Raw genomic sequence first — 18,812 nt, 5'->3', positions numbered from 1 at the left:
ACCAATCAAGAAAGTGGAGAAGACAGTGAAATTGGCAAAATATTGTACTGCCAATTTCCAGTCTGATTGAGGCTCAGCTTGCAAGGAAGAGAGAGCTTGCTCCTTGTTCACCCCAATATCCTTGGAATCTACAGGCTTTACACTTTGAGCCAACAAATTGGCATACTGATCGAAGCTGTCTTTCAGACCTTGTCGGGCTCCATTCTCTATCATACCTTTCATCATTGTGCTCTGAAGAAAATTCAATCTCCAAGAAACAACCAAACGGGAACACTGCTCCCCAGATGGCAGCTCAGGCCCAGGAGAGATGCAGTAAAGCACTTCAACCTTGAAGGTACTTCCGAACGGGACATCTGGAGTGGCAACACTTGCTAAAACTGCGTAAACCTCTCCGTCCGCTTTGAGGTATGTCTGCTCCTCTGTGCCTTTGACAGCCTTAATAAGCTTGGTTGGAGCCTTGAGGTAACTAACAACCCGCTTAACGCTCTCGCCTTCATTTTCTGCTTTCCATGGTCCTACCTGAACTTCCGTGGTCCCTTGCAACTCAGACAGCGATGTGTAGAAACTCGAATCAGACGAGAAAAGCAGAACGTTTAGATCTGATGGGGAAATCATAAACAACTGGTCAACAAGGATCCCACCAGGTAGATTACAAGGAGGTTCACTTCCCTGATCTTTAGACTCCATGGCCTTCATAAGCTCCTCAAAGGAAGCAGAAGATGACTCATCTTCAGACAGGTCAAGGGAAAAGAACGGTTTAGAGGTCTCAGATGGATCAGATGCGTCAATGCTCCTACTAACCGACTGCGTAGGTGTGGCTGCATTAGCATTCTTCTGAAAAATCTGAGTGATTCGACCAGCGAAGGTAGTCTGCGGAAAGTTACATTTATCGTCCTTGGAAGAGGAAGCATCATCTGATCTAGAAGGAGAGGCACAAGTGGAAGGATCAAGAGGAGATTCTAGTCTCAAGTCAGGACTCCTGGAAGCAGCAGAGGCTTGATCCCCACCATTAGAACTCAAATCAAGAGCCGAGTTCTTCTGACTGAAACATATCTTCAGAAGTATCTCACCTGAGACAACAACAAGAAAAAAAACGAAACATGATGAAAAATTTCCAAAAAAAGAAACATATAAGAAGAATGTAACACAAATGAAGAAGACGTACCACAATCCTTTTTGGAAGATTTCTTCTTAGGATGAAGAGGATACCAAACAGTGCCAAGAGATTGTTTCTCAGCATCGAAGACAAGAGAAACGGGAACTCGAACCTGCCCAACGAAGTCGTCATTGAAGTATTTATCCTCGTCAAGAACAGAGACGACGAGTTCGTCATTCAAATCGTCGACGCCGAAACTGAAATCGTCAGACCATTTGGGGTTCAAGTTCTTCTTCACTACTTTGGTACGTGACCTCTGTTTTCCCAGCTGCAATCTGACGTAAGGGTCGCTATACCCATTGAGATCCATCGCCGGTAGATTCCTCGCTTCCACGACTCGGACCTGAAGCTTCATCTCGCCGCTGATATGATGAACTCCCCCGCAGAGAAGATAGATTCAACACACACACTCGAATTCACGATCCCCTTAGACTAGTTCCCAGAAATACGACGAAAATGTGAAACTCAGCAATGGAGACAAATCGGGAGAAACAAAAAAAAAATCAAAAATCGGAGGAGATGATGATGATGATGATGAGGGAGAGAACGTTAATTCAAATTTATGATCATTAAACAACAAACAACATGAAAAAGGGGATTTTGGGCCTTTGGGAAATAAACCCTAATTGGATTCAAATCGGAAGAGGTGACATTTTACATTATTGACAACACAACGATAAATTCCACAAAGTCCTCTCGATGACCAAGTCTTCGTTTATGTCTTTTAACTTTCTTTTTTTTTCTTTTTTTTTTTTGGTGGTTTTGGGTTTTGTTTTGTTTGGTCAACGTTAATGTCTTTTTTTGACTTTTTCCATACGGCGAAACTTTCATTGAAACGACGAAGTTATCTTTTTTTTCTTTTTTGTAACATTGCAGTGGCGCGCTTCATAATTTATAAATCTTTGCTTTACGCCCCCATATTATCGGGTCTTTCCATTTCGACCACACACATTTCACTCTCGACGTCGGTTAATTACGAGAGAAACGACAAATTATTCTCGGACCAAATTAAAAAAAAAAAAAAAAAGGATTATGCAAAAAGTACGTATACTCTAATTGGGCTTGGTAATTTAATTAAAATCATTCACCTTTCAAAGTAAGAAAAGCAAAAGCCAAGATGGGATTATTTAACCAAAAGCTTTGTTGTTCTTCATTGAGAGAAGAGGACAGACTTCTTGACTGTTCTATAAGTTTAAACTGGTAAAATAAAATAAAAAGCATTCAACCGGCGCGAGCAAAACGAGCTTGAATCCTTCTCTGAATTGTCCCACGACAAGACGGACAATCCATCATTCCTTCTTTCTCATGGAGCTGATTGCATTTCAAGCACAGGACTTGGTGAGCACAAGGCAAGAATATCACACTCATCTCTTCAGACAAACACATGACGCATTCTCTTTCTCTTTTCACTTTCGTCATCCCAATATTCTCTCTTTTTGCTCCTGCTGCCTTCGACTCACTGCTGCCTTTCTTCAGTGCCACAATTCTCGAGTATTCTGATTTCAGTTTCAGCTCTGAGATCTCTCTCTCGAGTCTCTTTATGTTTTCTACGTGATATTTCAAATCAGTTTCTGCTTTCGCTTTCATCCGCTCTTCTTCCATTTTTCCAAGTGCTTCAAGTTCTTTTGTTTCTTTCTTTATCAATGAAGCCAGAGCACTGAGTTTCCCTTTTGCTGTTCTTTCTCGCTTCAAAGTAGCCTGCAGTCAGAATTTTTCGTTAGATATCTTCATCATCTCCTCTTAACTAAAAACAACCCTTTCTAAACTTGCAACATCGACCAAAGCTACATACATCGATAAGAAACATCAAATTTCAGTCAACAAAACCTTTGATATTATTATGACACTTCATTACTAAAACCAGAAGGATGCAGTAGGCTAAAAACAACGCGAACAGTTTTTTGTTTTTCTCGCATTCCTTACCTACAGCAATGTAAAAGGCCAAATATATGTAGCCAAAATAATGAAATCGTAACCAGAAAATCGATTCTCAAAGAAAGGGACGTTAGCAGATGAGAAATATGGTGAATTGCTGGTAGCTAACGATACACATCAAAAGACAAGACGACCGAACATACGTCTACAAAAGTAGCTAACCTCGATTTGGTTCTGGCGATTTTTTGCTTTGGTAACTTCTTTCTGTAGCACTGTCACCTTGTCCCTTTGACTCTTGAGCTCTTCCTGCAACATAATTTTTTGCCCTTCCCACGAGTTAGTATCCTTCAGTGATTTTTGCCCTCTCTCTTTTGCTTCTCTACAGCTCTCAGCAGACTCGACGGCTTTTGTCTTAGCAGCTTCCATCTCTTTCTTCAGTAAAGATTGTTCCAGCTCGAGTCTGCGAGCGGTATTGTGAGCTTTTTCCAACTGGCTGGTTGCATTCTTCAACGCAAAATCCATCTCAGACAGCCTTTTCCTAGTGTTTTCTTCCAATAACTGCTTCTCTTTTTTATACTGTTCTGCCTCTTGTCGCTCTTTCCTTAGTGCCTTAAGCTCTGGTTGGTCCTTAAGAAGTCTACCAGTTGCTTCTTTTACTTTCTGATTAGCCCAGTCAGTCCAGACCTGCAGTTCATTCTGCAGATCATTCAGTCGAGGAACTAGCTTTAGAACCAATTCATCTTTCTTATCCCGGGGAACATATATACCCAAAGATGCATCATACGGTATCCCAGCGTAGTAATCTGGTGCTAGTTTTGCAGACACAGATTCCTTTTCTTCAGACTCAGAACCAGTCTTCTTTTCTGAAGCTAATGGTACCGACGAACCAGGCTTCTTTTCTGAAGCTGATGGTACCGAAGAACCAGACTTCTTTTCTGAAGACGATGGTACCAAAGATTCAGGCTTCTTTTCTGAAGCTGATGGTATCAGAGTTGCAGCCCCAGAACCAGACTTTTTTTTTGAAGCAGATTTAACCGAAGTAGCAGGTAAGGCAGTTATAAAGCCCTTTGCATCTACCATTACCACAGGTGAATCCAACTTACTGCTCTTTCTTACAAAACAGCTGCCATCGTCAGTTAATGAAACTTTCACTCCAATCTCTGTTGTCATCTTTGATGAAGAATTTCTTGCCACAAAGTCAGAAGATGATTTTACTCTTTTCTCTAAAAGGAAGCTGCCAACTGATGCAAACTTTGCCGCCTTGCATTTGCTGTAAGTCCTAATCTTCTCCACGCATGATTTTTGCCGAAGCATGGCTATCTCTTTTTTAGTGCGGCCTTTTCGACAAGATACCAATTTTTCATCAGAGACTAGAGTAAAAGATGTACTTTTCATGCCTTCACAAGAACCAGTGCTACACGAGAATGCTTCTTTTCCTGGAGCCGATCCACTACACAGAGTTTTTTTGGAGTTGGGTATATTAGGGAAATTTCCAAATTTGAGTGGCTCACTCCGATTGCCTTGAGCATTGGATTGTGAAGGCTTAGGGTTATCTGGCTCGCTAGATTTCGGAGGATTACATTCAGCACCAAGAGATTCAGAATCAGAGGATTTGCTAGAAGTCACCAATCCGTCAGTTTCAACTTCAAAGGCTTGCAAGACATTCAAGTCGCACATCAAAAGCCTCCACATAGCTTCAACTGTAGATAGAGATGGCCTAACCTCCTTAACAAGACTTATCATCTCTATCAACGTATACGAAACAAGCTGTTGTAGATCCTCAAACACATAGTCTCCAGAACCAGCACCTTCGTCTCCATTCTTGAGAACGCTCAAGGCGTTGTTGACAATGTTTGACACAAGATTATTGCCTCCACAGTAGAGCCTACTGCCTGAAATAGCTTTCAAAACATCGTCGTCCGTGTAGCCACAATCAATAAGCTGCTTCATTGCATTAAGGAAGAGGGTGAGCAAATTTGATGAGAGCAATTCTTCAAGTTGACAGGCGAACGGGTCATCCCATTCGACAGATTCAGAATCTTCAACTTGAAGCTGATCAGAAACTTTCCCAACCGAGTTCAGAGATTTCAAGGAAGGCAACTCATATGGAGGGAATTCAGTGAGAGAAGCAGCATCAGGATGAGAAGGATCAGCTAATTTCCTCTTGTTTTTCCTTCCTTTTTCCTGAGGTGACACTGTAAAAACTTCACCTTTGTCACCTTTCATTTGAGCCATACTCATCACCTTTTACACAAAAGATTCAAAGTCAAACACACAGAGAAAGCGTATAACATAGATGCGATATTGTTCATATGCAAAAAAATCCATTAACGTAACAAAGATATCAAACCAAAATCATATAATAGAAACAAACAACAGTCGATATATCCACTCCTAGTTGTAAACGTAATTCAATCGCCCAACTAACGCAATCCTAGAAACACGCCAAAAATGCAATTTTTTTTTTGTTTTTTTAATCTAGTAAACGTATAGAGAGATTCCTCAAATCTAAAAGGTACTACATTCTGATTGAGTGTTAAATCGTAATGCAATTTTGAACCGTCACTGAATCAAAAAAAAAAGAAAAACCGAAAATCACATGACCATTCAACCAAAAGCAATCACGAGCATAGAAAAGGGGGTTCAAATAAAATAAAAAAAGAAGCTTTAAACCGACCTTCAACGAAGATGATAACGGCAGCGGAAGAAAAGTTGCGGGAAAGAAGATCGGTAGCGAGCAAGAGAGAGGGGATCGAAGAAGAATATTGTTGGGTTTTTGAGAGAGAGTGTGCAGAGAGAGAGAGAGAGAGAGAGAGACTGAAGAAGAGAAGAGAAACGAAGAAATTGGCCGTGAACACAAAAGGAGAAAGAGGTTTGGTAAAAAACTAAAAATGTTGAATTACTTGGATTCTCCCAAGGGTACTTTAGTCATTTACACACGTATTCTTCTCCAAGCCCAAAATGGGGGAGGAGCGAATCTTTTGATTTATTTTGTTTCTGCATCTGTAAAAAGTCGAATCATTAAAAAGCAAAGATACAAAAATCGATGAAGATAAACACTGACGAGTGATGATGATGATGATGATGAATGAAAGAAAGAAAAAGCCGCCTCCCAAAAAAAAAACACAACTCGATTAATCAATACCAATACTCTTCTGTTTATATAAATAACAAAACAAATCCATCATACTCATCAGATTTTCAAATTCTGAGACTTTTATAGAAGTGATTTTAGTCATAACAAGCTCCCACATGATCTAATAATACACGTTAACACAAGTCCTCTGTTGAATCAGCCACATAAAAGGGGATGACGACTTCACTTTTTCCTCTTTGTACGTCGTCTTTCAGCTTCATTCTCTGCAACCACAACGTGAAACTCTGATCCAAGCATGTCGTGTATGTCAACATTCTTTGAGTTGCTGAGGTTAACAGTCTCCATGATTATTTCTAGAGTCACTGTGAAGCCTAGATTAGACAAGACCCGTATCGCATTCCCGATTCTGCATATGGTTTGTCGTGTCTCGAGTAATGTATAGATTTGCTCTTTTCCTGTGTTCTCGGCGGAGGATGAGATCATCTCCTCATCTTTCTGATCATCTATCGCCATAGGATCTCTCAGTTCCACGTGTTCTCCAACCCATATGAAACCATTGCAGCCAATGATCAAATCAATCCCAAGGCTTTCAATGTAATGAAAGTGATGTTTGCTTCTTTTAACCAAGTAAGGATCAACCTTCAGAAGCTGTCCCTTCTCGAGCTGTAGTGATGATTCGAGGAATTAATCAATGTTCTAAGAGGAAGAGACTAGCTAGCAAAATGTATAAAACCATGAACATGTGACCAGATCATAACCAACCTTGCCATACTTCTGGCTTCTGGCTTGTAACTGCAAGCTACCATCATGCTGAAAGTTGCGGACTTCAGCCTAAAGAGTTTTTAACAAATCAAAGAGGAAACCTTTTTGTCAAGTTGGCTTATGCGTTCAAAGATGTATATATAAGCAAAGATGGAACAGTATCAAATCACAGGGACTTACACAAACAACATCATGCTCTACAAATATATTCCGCATATTGAGTTCATCCACAGAAGTTCTTCGCCTCTGCCAGCAACAATACATTTATATCACTTCCAGAACAAGGTACGCCAGAAATCATCCAAATGGGCAAAATAACAAAAGAAAAAATGGAGAACCAAATTGTACCTGAATACCATCAGGCATGTTCATGGAAGAAAGCATTAGTACTCCATCCTGATTAAAGTTGAGCTCCACTCTCCAACGTTTTTGAGCAACCTGAATAAGTAAAACTTAATTCAGCGACTATGCAATGTGATTGATTGAAACCCTTTTCCTTTACAAAACCCAAAACACCAATACAAAAATTCTACCTCAATGACACGGCCTACCACAATATCCCCAACCTCAGGCTTGTACCTAAACGTAGTAGATCATCGATAAACCATCAGTTCTCTACTTAATCTCAGAGTAGATGCTCAATTTCATTCACAAATCAAATTTGAAGAGCAATCACATACCTTGCTCGTAGGGTTCGTACGTAGACGAGCTTATCAACACGCTCAACTACTCCACAGACCGTCGCGAGCAATTCACCATCTACCTCAGAAGTTCCGTGTCCCCTTCAATTTAAAAAAAAAAAAACAATCGTGAAAAAGAAGTTTTAAGATAATTTCAACCGCAAGAACAGAGAAGGAGATGAAAAATTAATTACTTGAGGTAGGCATCATCGTGGTTGACGGGAATAGAATCGGTGACGATAACCGACGCGTCAGAGTTTGCCGTCGACGACAGTGATTGAAGCCGCTCGATTGCTCTCTCAAACCTAACCTTCTGCGTCTGGCTTAACGGTAACTGTAGCTTTCTCATCACCATCACACAACTCTCTCTCTCTCTCTCTTTCTCTATCTCTAGCTCCAGCAACAAGACAACAATGGCGATGGCAAATTGAAGTTTGGGAGAGAGAGAGAAGAGCAAAAACCCTGACGTTGGTTCGCTTGAATGAATTCTAGGGTTTTGGGTTATTTGCTGGACTGACAGATCCAACTTGAGGCCCATTAAAGGCCTTTCACGGCTGTTCTGTAAAATATCAATTGTAATCTGATAATTGACGTCATAATGATCTCATCATATTAATATTTTATTTTGATAAAAAAGGTACAAAAAAATTGACGTCTCGCTTCAAGTCTTGTGATCGATCTTCCTATTTCTGACGCAAATCCGTATCCTTCACTTTCACCGATCAGATAATCCCTTTACATCAATTGGGGTTAGTAAGATCTGAGCTAAATCCCGTGATGAATTTTTTCAAATCCGTCTTCCAGGACGACCCAGATCCGCCAGGAACCGAATCGGAATCCGATTCACCGAAACACAGCGAAGAGCATGAACAGACAGAGCAATCTAACCCTGAAGACGACGGTGGATGGAGTTTCGGTGGTCTGATGAAAACCCTAGCCACCAGATCCGAATCCGTGATTGAAACATACCGACGAGATCTCGAGGAATTTGGTACAGGTCTGAAGAAGGAGATCGAAGTGGCTCAGGGATCGCTTGGCACCGTGGGACATGCGATTGATGAACTTGGGAACACAGTGCTAAAAGGTACGGCTGATATCATTGCTCAAGGTAAGGAAGCGATCTTAGCCGCTGGTAATGAATCTGATTCTTCTGATAACAATAGCAGTCAGAGTTTCGGTCGTCGTGATAGCTTTAGTTCGAAACCATACAGTCGTTTCGATGCTCAGATTCGTGTTGTTCAAGGTGATCCCAACACTTACTGTGAAGAGCCTGAAGATTCAGATGATTACAAAAAGTGGGAATCTGGGTTCTCTCTCGATGAAAAAGCTGAGGAGATGGAGAAATTGTTTGAGGATAATGGAGATATGAAGGGAGTGTATAAAAGAGCTGTTCCGAATACGGTTGATCACGAGACTTTCTGGTTTAGGTATTTCTATAAGGTTCACAAGCTCAAGCAGGCTGAGGATCTTAGGGCTAATCTTGTGAAACGAGCAATCTCTCTGGATGATGAGGAAGAACTGAGCTGGGATATTGATGATGAAGATGAGAGCAGCGAGAAAGATGTTGAAGCTACCAAAGAAGTTTCAAGATTGAAACTTGAAGGAAATGATGGTATTATGGGTAGTGGAGATGTGAGTGAAACTGTGAAAGATGAAGTGACAAATGCAGATTCAGTGGCTAAAGTGAGCACTCAAGATGAAGTGACAACAAGTGCAGATTCAGTAGATGGAGTGACTGAAGTGAGCAATGTTGCTTTGAAGACAGATAAAGATTACGAGGAAAAGAAGGAGACTAATAATGAGGAAGTTCCAGAAGCAAAACCAGTTGTTGCTGCTGCTGCTCCTCCTGCATACGATGAGGCTCCAATCCAAGATTCAGTCAAACCAAAATCTGATGAGGCTGCTCCATCCCAAGAACCAACTAAACCAGATGTGGCTGCTGCTTCATCAGCAGCTCAACAACCATCTGAAGAGGATTTGGGATGGGACGAGATCGAGGATATGAGTAGCATTGATGGTAAGGAAGTGAGTCGGTCTGGTGGTAGTCCAAACAGAGCTGAGCTGCGTAAACGTCTGAGTGCAGCAGAGGATGATGAAGATTTAAGTTGGGACATTGAAGATGATGAAGAAGAATCATCATCAACCAAAGCTTAAATGTTAGTTTTAAAAAATGGTGTGCTTTTTTCTCTCCTTTTACTTGTTTTTTTGTAAGTTTCTGGCGGTTTTGCCTCCATTCTTCAGTTGTTTCTCTCTTCAACGTTTCTATATAAATTGATTTTGAAGATATCTTTTATTTCTTCTCAAAATTTGAACAATAATAAATAGTTCCGAAACTGATCTGCCACGACCGAGTCTAATAAGTTGCTCTAAGTGAATTTTGTCATCCTGCGAATTCGGAGCTTTGATGATAGTTTCAAAGTTGCACGCAATGTTATTTTGTGAAGAACCAAAAGAAAATTGAGGCCCATTAGTCGTATAATGGGCTTACGGGTCGGGTTCAAGGAAACCCTCGGGTGACTGGGTGAGACTGTGAGAGTGATTAACCCTCTCTTAAACCCCAACCACCATTTCAATTTCAAGGCGAAAAGCAAAAGTTTCGATCTTTCTTTTTTTTTTTTTTTCTGTGGTTGCGATCAATTCAAATCCTAATGGCTTCCGTTGCTCTTCGAAACCCTAGCTCGAGACGCCTTATTCCATTTTCTTCTCAGATCTATCAACGATGCGGAGGTTCCATCCCCTCGATCTCACATTTCGCCGGAGGAGATGATCGTTGTTCTCCAAGTTACGCGACCTCGTGGTGGAGATCGATGGCTACTTTCACCCGAACGTGAGTTTATCCACTCGTTAGATCTCTCTCTCTCTTCTTCTTCTTCTTCTTCTTCTTCTGAGTGATTGAAAATTTTAGTTTGCTTGGAATTGGTTTACTACTCTGCTTTTCTATCTCTGTTTCGTAATTTTTTTTTTAATAATTACTTCTAATTTTGTTTATTTTCTTGGGCAGAAAACCTCATGTGAATGTCGGCACAATTGGACACGTTGATCATGGGAAGACCACTTTGACTGCTGCAATCACAAAGGTTTGGTTTTTATAAGATGTCTATATTACTTTAAAATTCATGACGAACCAAAGAATTGAAAATTCGATTTGTTTTAGGTGTTGGCTGAAGAGGGTAATGCTAAGGCTGTTGCGTTTGATGAAATTGATAAAGCTCCTGAAGAGAAGAAGAGAGGAATTACGATTGCAACGGTCTGCACTTAACTTACTCTCTTATATTTCCCATTGTTGAGTACAGTCGAAGTGGGTTTAAGTTTTAACTCTAGACGATACTTGCTTCTGTAGGCTCATGTGGAGTACGAGACTGCTAAGCGTCACTATGCTCATGTGGATTGCCCTGGACACGCAGATTATGTTAAAGTAAGATATTCTCTGAACCCTAGGGAAGAATCATTATCTAATTACTACACACTTGTATCTCATAGCTTTAAGTTATTGATTTTCAGAATATGATTACTGGAGCTGCACAAATGGATGGTGGAATACTCGTGGTTTCAGCACCTGATGGACCAATGCCTCAAACTAAGGAGCATATCCTGCTTGCACGTCAGGTTTTGCACTGTTACGATCTGACTGAACAATATAAGATGCTCGAATGAGTTTAAGTATTGGCCACAATCAAAGATGTTAATGTTCCACAGGTCGGTGTTCCATCACTTGTATGCTTCCTGAATAAAGTTGATGCTGTTGATGACCCAGAGTTGTTGGAGCTTGTAGAGATGGAACTGCGTGGTATGTATAAAATCCTTACGTCATGAAGTCATTAATTCAGTGTTTTTCCTTTTGACGTATAAGCTCTCTTACGTCAACCGTTTTCTTGGCCAGAACTTCTCAGTTTCTACAAGTTCCCTGGGGATGATATTCCCATCATTCGAGGATCTGCTCTTTCTGCATTGCAGGGTACAAACGAAGAAATTGGTCGGAAAGCAATATTGAAGCTAATGGAAGCTGTAGATGAATATATACCTGACCCTGTTCGTGTCCTCGATAAACCTTTCCTGATGCCAATTGAAGATGTTTTCTCGATTCAGGTATAACAATATGTACATCCTTGTTTCTTTTGTTCATGCAGTCAAATGTTTTTTTGAAAGTTATAATCGATTCCTTTTTCTATGAAAGGGGCGTGGAACTGTTGCAACGGGACGTATTGAACAGGGAACCATTAAAGTAGGTGAAGAAGTTGAGATACTAGGGTTAAGTCCGGTGAGTTAGTACTGATCGCTATTATAAATAAGCATTGTTCTTGTAAATCTTCTTAAATCTCATTGCGAGATATAAATTTCAGGGACCTGCACTGAAATCCACAGTAACTGGTGTTGAGATGTTTAAGAAAATTTTGGATAATGGACAGGTAAAGACAATTTGGAGAGATCTTTTCTTACAGAAACTTTATAGGCATGTGATATTGACAAAATTTTCATATATGTTAAGGCTGGTGATAATGTAGGGCTTTTGTTGCGTGGGCTAAAGAGAGAAGACATTCAGCGTGGAATGGTAAGCTCAAGATCCTTGTGATTAGAAGAATGATAAGACCAATATTGCAAAACTAGCTTCACTGAATTTAACTTTGTGTTGTTTAGGTAATTGCTAAGCCTGGTTCTTGCAAGACTGCCAAGAAGTTTGAAGCTGAGATTTACGTGCTCACTAAGGATGAAGGTGGACGTCATACCGCTTTTTTCTCTAACTACAGGCCTCAGTTTTATCTGAGGACTGCCGATGTCACCGGAAAAGTAGAATTACCTGAAAATGTGAAGATGGTTATGCCCGGTGACAATGTCACTGCAGTTTTCGAGCTAATCCTCCCTGTCCCACTTGAGCCAGGTTAGATTCACTGGCTTTCTATATCTCCACTCTCCAGTAACCCACCAAGTTTGATTTTCTTCAAGTTTCTTGAGTAATTCAAGTTTTCTATTTTGTGAATTTAATAGGTCAAAGATTTGCGTTAAGGGAAGGAGGTAGAACAGTTGGAGCAGGTGTGGTATCAAAAGTGATGAGCTAAGTCGCTATAGCCGATTCAAAGTTCTTCAAACAAAAAAATAAAACACATTGTTTTCAGTTTGCTCTCTAGTATCTAAATATTCATCTCTCATGAGATTTCTACTACTTTGAGAGTTAGATCAAGTAACAGAGAGATTTGTGTTTTTAAAGAAAGCTTCTCCCAAGTCCCTTAATGTGATATCTTCACAGTTCTTTTGGTTTGCGTTAGTTTAAAACTCTTTACAATATCCCTTTATCAACAACCTTACAACTACAAATTGACCCTTAAACCAGCCATCAATGGAGTTAGAAACTTGACTCCAAATCATCAGCCATTTCAACATTCAACCGAACCTAAGTGCAACCATGGCAATAACTGTCGCAGTTCTGAAGTAAACTTCCTTGATTCTTCTTTCCACATTATATGTTATTTCTTCTTCCTTAATAGCTTTCTTATTGACATCAACAATGGCTTCCCTAAGTCTACTCACCGACCACGAGAGCAATACCAAACTTAAACTCAGTGCACTCTCGAAGACTTTGTTTGCGCAAAAGGGTACCCGCCTGGAAGCAACACTACAAACCAGAGAGAAGAGCACAGCAATACCGGTTCCAGCGAAGCCAATTGAAAACTGAGTCAAAAGCTCCAAGAGTTCTCCACGTGATTTCTTTAGTGATAGTATTGTGGTTTGTCTATGTTGTTCATCGCCTATCATCAGAGAGATAAGGCTCTCACATGCATGAAGATGGTTTCTTTTGTAGAGGTCTGTTTCCTTATCTCTTATCTTCGGGTTTTGTTTCTTTGGTGAAGGCTTGAGCCTTGTTTTCTTCGGACTGTTAGAAATCGAAAGAAACTTTCTTTAGGAAACAGAGAAGATCTAAAGTACCAAAAAGTAGTTGATGATTTCAGATACCTCTCTGGAGGAGCTAGTGTAACTGAGTCAAGCTTAGCCGCGGGTAGCTGCAGAGTGTCTGTTAGTACTTCACTGTCGATTCTGCAAAATGAGAGAGAGAGAGAGAGAGAGAGAGAGAGAGAGAGAGAGAGAGAGAGAGAGAGAGAGAGAGAGAGAGAGAGAGAGAGAGAGAGAGAGAGAGAGAGAGAGAGAGAGAGAGAGAGAGAGAGAGAGAGAGAGAGAGAGAGAGAGAGAGAGAGAGAGAGAGAGAGAGAGAGAGAGAGAGAGAGAGAGAGAGAGAGAGAGAGAGAGAGAGAGAGAGAGAGAGAGAGAGAGAGAGAGAGAGAGAGAGAGAGAGAGAGAGAGAGAGAGAGAGAGAGAGAGAGAGAGAGAGAGAGAGAGAGAGAGAGAGAGAGAGAGAGAGAGAGAGAGAGAGAGAGAGAGAGAGAAAGAGAGAAAAGAAGAAACATTGAAGTTAAACCCAAAAGGCTGAGATTCGCTGTAATGAAGAGCAAAGTTGAAATGACGAATTAACTACCGCTGAAACTGCGGGACAAGCCGTGAGAGCTTTCTCCATCTTGTAGAGTTGTTCCTTATCTTATTATGAAACTCAGCTGCGGTAGAAACCAAATCATTGAACTCAGCTCTGCTACTCGATAAGAAAATGCTACCATCCAAGTAAAGAAGAGAGGAGGAAGCATATGGCAGCTGAGAACTTGATCTGAAAGCCTCTAGATCCATCAATTCAGATAGCAGAGACATATCGAATCCTCCTTCTTTGAGTTCTTCTGATCTAGACAAAAGGAACTCTGTCACCTTCTCTTGTCTTGCACACTTCTCGGCGATTCCCAAGCTTAAACAGAGAGGTTCTGGTCTGGTCTCTGCAAACCACACAATCAGTTCATGTAAAAAAAAAACCATCACACTTTGGTGCAATAACCAGTTTACAAATTAATCAAAGTCTAGCCAAAGAAAGGATAATGGTAGTGACACATACCATGAACACCAATGAGCCTAGGCTTCATCATGGTTGAATCAAACTCCACAAAGTGATTAGACTTGCTCAAAGAACAAAAAGGTTCCAATGGCTCCAAGAGATGTGGTTTAAGGTTAAAAGAAGTTTCTAGTATTAAGTCATGTTTTCTTCCCCCAAGATTCACAACACAAGCCCGGCTCTTCTGAATCATTCATAGAAGTAAGAATCAAAACAAGAGAAGCAAAAAAGCAGACAGAACCAGGACAAGAATTCAACGAGAGATTCTAAAAGAAAGAAAAAGAAAAACTCACTTTGATGATATCGTTAGTTCCTAACTCTTGGAGAAGACCAAACCCAAGTGTTGGATAGCTCTGAGAAGCCATGGCAAAATAAAGAAAAAAAAGCTTATCGTCAGCAATCACTTATATATATTGCATCAGATTTTATTAGATTTGTGTTAATCTTTTCTTTTGTTTTTTTATAATTCAGTATTGTTTGGTTGGTGTGACCAAAAAAACCAAAACACACATGAGATTTTAAATAATTTACTTTTGTAGACCCATATTACTTGAATTAGCAAGATCATACCCAAACTTTTAATTAATTACATAAAATATCTCTTTTGGTTCATATATTCGAAATTGACCCAAAAGATTATTAGGGTACTACTCTACTCGAGAGAGAGAAGAAACAGAGAGAAGTTGTAAAGTCTCAAATCCCGGCTAAAGGTGTCACCTTCTTCGTTGGATTGCGAGCAGAGAGGAAGGAATCATCAGCAGATAAAAAAAAAATGGTAAATTTGAATGCTTTCTTCGTCCTTCGTGAATTTGAGTTTCGGGATTTGATATACTTGTTTGGTTTGACCTAAGTCTTCTTCTAATAAAGGTTTCTTCTTTCTTCGTTGATTTTGTTTTCTGTAAGCGATTGGTTCTAGGGGTTTTGTCGTGATGGGTCTTTTATGATTTGTTTTCTTCTCTGTGGTGGCAGTTGTTCTTTTCTTACTTCAAGGATTTGGTTGGACAAGAAGTGACGGTTGAGCTCAAGAACGATTTAGCTATCAGAGGAACTCTTCACTCAGTTGATCAGTATCTGAACATCAAGCTCGAGAATACTAGGGTTGTTGACCAGGACAAGTACCCACACATGGTAAATTTTTCTTCTTTTATGTTTGGGAATTTAGGGTTTGTTCGAGTAGCCTATGCTTGAATTGTGTGTGAGCTTGAATTGTTCTCTTTAGTGGTTTTATCTAACCAGTAGAAAAAGGTGTGATTTTGATAATGGTTTGACATTATCTAGAGATGTAACCACTGGGCGTAGTCTCTCGCTCTCGCTAGTTTCTTGTTACACTTCTGTTGCTTCCTGTTGTAAAATATCACTTATGGAACTGATGAAGTAGAAAGCTTAATGCTTGGCTCTTGCTGATGTGTTTTAGCCATCATCACTCTTAATTGTTTTTCCTACTAACATTTACCCATGACCAAGCTTGAGAAGCTTTAAGGTGATATTGATTAAATTTACAAACGCCAAGGGACAGTTTAAAGTGATATGTTTGTAGCTAGTCTAGTACTGATTGACATATCTTTTATTGAGATTGCTGCTTAGATACTGCAATTTCTTNGAGAAGCAAAAAAGCAGACAGAACCAGGACAAGAATTCAACGAGAGATTCTAAAAGAAAGAAAAAGAAAAACTCACTTTGATGATATCGTTAGTTCCTAACTCTTGGAGAAGACCAAACCCAAGTGTTGGATAGCTCTGAGAAGCCATGGCAAAATAAAGAAAAAAAAGCTTATCGTCAGCAATCACTTATATATATTGCATCAGATTTTATTAGATTTGTGTTAATCTTTTCTTTTGTTTTTTTATAATTCAGTATTGTTTGGTTGGTGTGACCAAAAAAACCAAAACACACATGAGATTTTAAATAATTTACTTTTGTAGACCCATATTACTTGAATTAGCAAGATCATACCCAAACTTTTAATTAATTACATAAAATATCTCTTTTGGTTCATATATTCGAAATTGACCCAAAAGATTATTAGGGTACTACTCTACTCGAGAGAGAGAAGAAACAGAGAGAAGTTGTAAAGTCTCAAATCCCGGCTAAAGGTGTCACCTTCTTCGTTGGATTGCGAGCAGAGAGGAAGGAATCATCAGCAGATAAAAAAAAAATGGTAAATTTGAATGCTTTCTTCGTCCTTCGTGAATTTGAGTTTCGGGATTTGATATACTTGTTTGGTTTGACCTAAGTCTTCTTCTAATAAAGGTTTCTTCTTTCTTCGTTGATTTTGTTTTCTGTAAGCGATTGGTTCTAGGGGTTTTGTCGTGATGGGTCTTTTATGATTTGTTTTCTTCTCTGTGGTGGCAGTTGTTCTTTTCTTACTTCAAGGATTTGGTTGGACAAGAAGTGACGGTTGAGCTCAAGAACGATTTAGCTATCAGAGGAACTCTTCACTCAGTTGATCAGTATCTGAACATCAAGCTCGAGAATACTAGGGTTGTTGACCAGGACAAGTACCCACACATGGTAAATTTTTCTTCTTTTATGTTTGGGAATTTAGGGTTTGTTCGAGTAGCCTATGCTTGAATTGTGTGTGAGCTTGAATTGTTCTCTTTAGTGGTTTTATCTAACCAGTAGAAAAAGGTGTGATTTTGATAATGGTTTGACATTATCTAGAGATGTAACCACTGGGCGTAGTCTCTCGCTCTCGCTAGTTTCTTGTTACACTTCTGTTGCTTCCTGTTGTAAAATATCACTTATGGAACTGATGAAGTAGAAAGCTTAATGCTTGGCTCTTGCTGATGTGTTTTAGCCATCATCACTCTTAATTGTTTTTCCTACTAACATTTACCCATGACCAAGCTTGAGAAGCTTTAAGGTGATATTGATTAAATTTACAAACGCCAAGGGACAGTTTAAAGTGATATGTTTGTAGCTAGTCTAGTACTGATTGACATATCTTTTATTGAGATTGCTGCTTAGATACTGCAATTTCTTAAGTTTACTCTCAAGTACAACAGATTTGCAATTTGTTTCAGTTCTTTTGAGCTTTTTTTATTGGTATATCTTTGGCACTTGATGATGATATTATTAGCTTACGGATTTGTGTGTTGCCTTGTGTAGCTTTCAGTGAGAAACTGTTTCATCAGAGGATCCGTGGTAAGGTACGTGCAGTTACCTAAAGATGGAGTCGATGTTGATTTACTTCACGATGCCGCTAGAAGAGAAGCTAGGGGTGGCTGATTCTGCACAACCATTGTATCTCCAAACTTGATACTTTTCATTTGGTGTAATGGCTTGATAAATGAATATTGCCCTTATGTAGAGCCTATGGTTGGCCATGAATCTTTTTACATTATCTTTATCGAAGGATCATTTTTATTTTTCCTCCTTTTATGAAAAGGCTTATAAAAAACTACATTGAAAGTTTGAAACCCCTTAACTCTTGCAATCACTTTAGTTTACTCTTTCTAAAATAAAGCAAACAGAGTGAATACATATGGAATCACTAAGAGGAACTTAGATAAAGCAATAGGCGTAATTCTCTGCAAAAGTATAATTGTCTGCATAAGTAGTGTATTGCTTCATAGGATTAGTATCATGCATATACGGTCTGGCTTGCCAATAGGGGAAAGGAGCAGCTGCAGCCATAACCGGATATGGTGAAATGTGGACCCTGGCACGAGGCATGGAGTATGATTGAATCGGACCACCAACACCACCATATGGTCCACACAGTGGTAACATCGGGCCCGGGGGTGCAAATGGGGGTGCCATCGGATATGGGGGATAATAACCTCTTGGTGCCGCGGATATGGGCCACATGTGTGAAGGATTTGGTCCACAACCATGGTGCATCATCGACTTGGCGGTGTAACTTGGCGGGTTGACAGGGGTTTTCTCGCTTGACAAGTTTTTACCTTCAACCTTCTCTTTCTTCATACTTGAGTGTTGCCATGTGAGGATGTCCTTCTTTTTCTTATCCTTCTGATCTGAAGTTTCCTGTGATCCTTTTTCTCCACTGGAATCTGTTTTTGGTTTCTCACTCTCTGCGGCTTTCTGTTTTTCTTTCACATCCTTTTCGCCAGACTCCTCTGTTCACATCAGAAATGCATTAACTTTCAGATTTGTGAAGATAAGTAAGAAATTTTCCTGATAGGTAAAACCGTAAAAGTAAAACAACTCTCACCTTCGTTTTTCTTCGAGTACTTCTTTGTTTCTTTAGCCTGACACTTTGAGCAGCAATCTTTGTTCATTTTTCAGACCTCGTTTCAAAGAAAAACAAAAGAGAGAATACAACTCAGAAACTTGACGAACTTTTTTGGGTTTCGAACTTAT

General features: G+C 39.8%; 7 protein-coding genes across 11 annotated transcripts in view; 3 read left to right on the top strand and 4 right to left on the bottom strand.

Moving 5' to 3' along the window:
- LOC104760687 (C2 and GRAM domain-containing protein At1g03370-like) overlaps positions 1–1,865 on the bottom strand; it is a 6,337-nt gene extending 4,472 nt beyond the window's left edge. Inside the window, exons 1-2 of one of the 2 annotated variants that reach the window (XM_010483652.2) lie at positions 1,166–1,865; positions 216–1,070 (exon numbers count right to left, since the gene is read on the bottom strand). In XM_010483652.2, the coding sequence (XP_010481954.1) occupies positions 216–1,070; positions 1,166–1,511 (1,201 nt within the window). In that variant the 5' untranslated portion in view covers positions 1,512–1,865. The remainder of the gene's footprint in view (positions 1–215; positions 1,071–1,165) is intronic. The other variant, XM_019242917.1, reaches the window with a different exon arrangement.
- On the bottom strand, positions 2,226–5,902 carry LOC104760677 (putative E3 ubiquitin-protein ligase RF4). Its single transcript, XM_010483641.2, has 3 exons — positions 5,709–5,902; positions 3,254–5,275; positions 2,226–2,854 (listed from the first exon to the last, which is right to left on the bottom strand). The coding sequence occupies exons 2-3, from the start codon at positions 5,270–5,272 to the stop codon at positions 2,378–2,380; spliced, it is 2,496 nt and encodes an 831-aa protein (XP_010481943.1). The 5' UTR covers positions 5,273–5,275; positions 5,709–5,902; the 3' UTR covers positions 2,226–2,377.
- Positions 6,146–7,925, bottom strand: LOC104760669 (exosome complex component RRP4 homolog). The gene is made up of 7 exons (XM_010483631.2): positions 7,765–7,925; positions 7,571–7,672; positions 7,424–7,469; positions 7,239–7,328; positions 7,071–7,136; positions 6,891–6,959; positions 6,146–6,791 (listed from the first exon to the last, which is right to left on the bottom strand). The coding sequence occupies exons 1-7, from the start codon at positions 7,923–7,925 to the stop codon at positions 6,351–6,353; spliced, it is 975 nt and encodes a 324-aa protein (XP_010481933.1). The 3' UTR covers positions 6,146–6,350.
- On the top strand, positions 8,207–9,869 carry LOC104760661 (BSD domain-containing protein 1-like). Its single transcript, XM_010483623.1, has one exon. The coding sequence runs from the start codon at positions 8,348–8,350 to the stop codon at positions 9,722–9,724; it is 1,377 nt and encodes a 458-aa protein (XP_010481925.1). The 5' UTR covers positions 8,207–8,347; the 3' UTR covers positions 9,725–9,869.
- On the top strand, positions 10,129–12,816 carry LOC104760650 (elongation factor Tu, mitochondrial-like). Its single transcript, XM_010483612.2, has 12 exons — positions 10,129–10,397; positions 10,572–10,647; positions 10,725–10,817; positions 10,911–10,985; positions 11,072–11,176; positions 11,267–11,357; positions 11,451–11,656; positions 11,745–11,828; positions 11,911–11,976; positions 12,057–12,119; positions 12,206–12,446; positions 12,554–12,816. Exons 1-12 carry the CDS (start codon positions 10,219–10,221, stop codon positions 12,622–12,624), a joined length of 1,350 nt encoding a protein of 449 aa, XP_010481914.1. The 5' UTR covers positions 10,129–10,218; the 3' UTR covers positions 12,625–12,816.
- Positions 12,888–16,276, bottom strand: LOC104760621. Of its 3 annotated transcripts, none has more exons than XM_010483585.2 (5): positions 16,166–16,276; positions 14,493–14,673; positions 14,034–14,376; positions 13,517–13,597; positions 12,888–13,436 (listed from the first exon to the last, which is right to left on the bottom strand). In XM_010483585.2, exons 1-5 carry the CDS (start codon positions 16,235–16,237, stop codon positions 12,947–12,949), a joined length of 1,167 nt encoding a protein of 388 aa, XP_010481887.1. In that variant the 5' UTR covers positions 16,238–16,276; the 3' UTR covers positions 12,888–12,946. The 3 variants fall into 3 exon arrangements, with proteins under 3 accessions (XP_010481887.1, XP_010481878.1, XP_010481894.1); XM_010483576.2 differs by lacking the exon at positions 16,166–16,276 and adding an exon at positions 14,783–14,893; XM_010483592.2 differs by lacking the exon at positions 16,166–16,276 and adding an exon at positions 14,783–14,893 and having other exon boundaries at positions 14,493–14,670.
- On the top strand, positions 15,127–17,861 carry LOC104760640 (sm-like protein LSM2). 2 transcript variants are annotated; one of them, XM_019242907.1, is made up of 3 exons: positions 15,127–15,264; positions 15,459–15,617; positions 17,598–17,861. In XM_019242907.1, exons 1-3 carry the CDS (start codon positions 15,262–15,264, stop codon positions 17,715–17,717), a joined length of 282 nt encoding a protein of 93 aa, XP_019098452.1. In that variant the 5' UTR covers positions 15,127–15,261; the 3' UTR covers positions 17,718–17,861. The 2 variants fall into 2 exon arrangements, with proteins under 2 accessions (XP_019098452.1, XP_010481903.1); XM_010483601.2 differs by lacking the exons at positions 15,127–15,264; positions 15,459–15,617 and adding exons at positions 16,512–16,647; positions 16,842–17,000 and having other exon boundaries at positions 17,598–17,857.

This window comes from Camelina sativa, chromosome 3 (assembly GCF_000633955.1).
Source record: "Camelina sativa cultivar DH55 chromosome 3, Cs, whole genome shotgun sequence".
Classification (NCBI taxonomy): Eukaryota; Viridiplantae; Streptophyta; class Magnoliopsida; order Brassicales; family Brassicaceae; genus Camelina; species Camelina sativa.
This window is presented reverse-complemented; position numbering and strand designations above follow the sequence as displayed.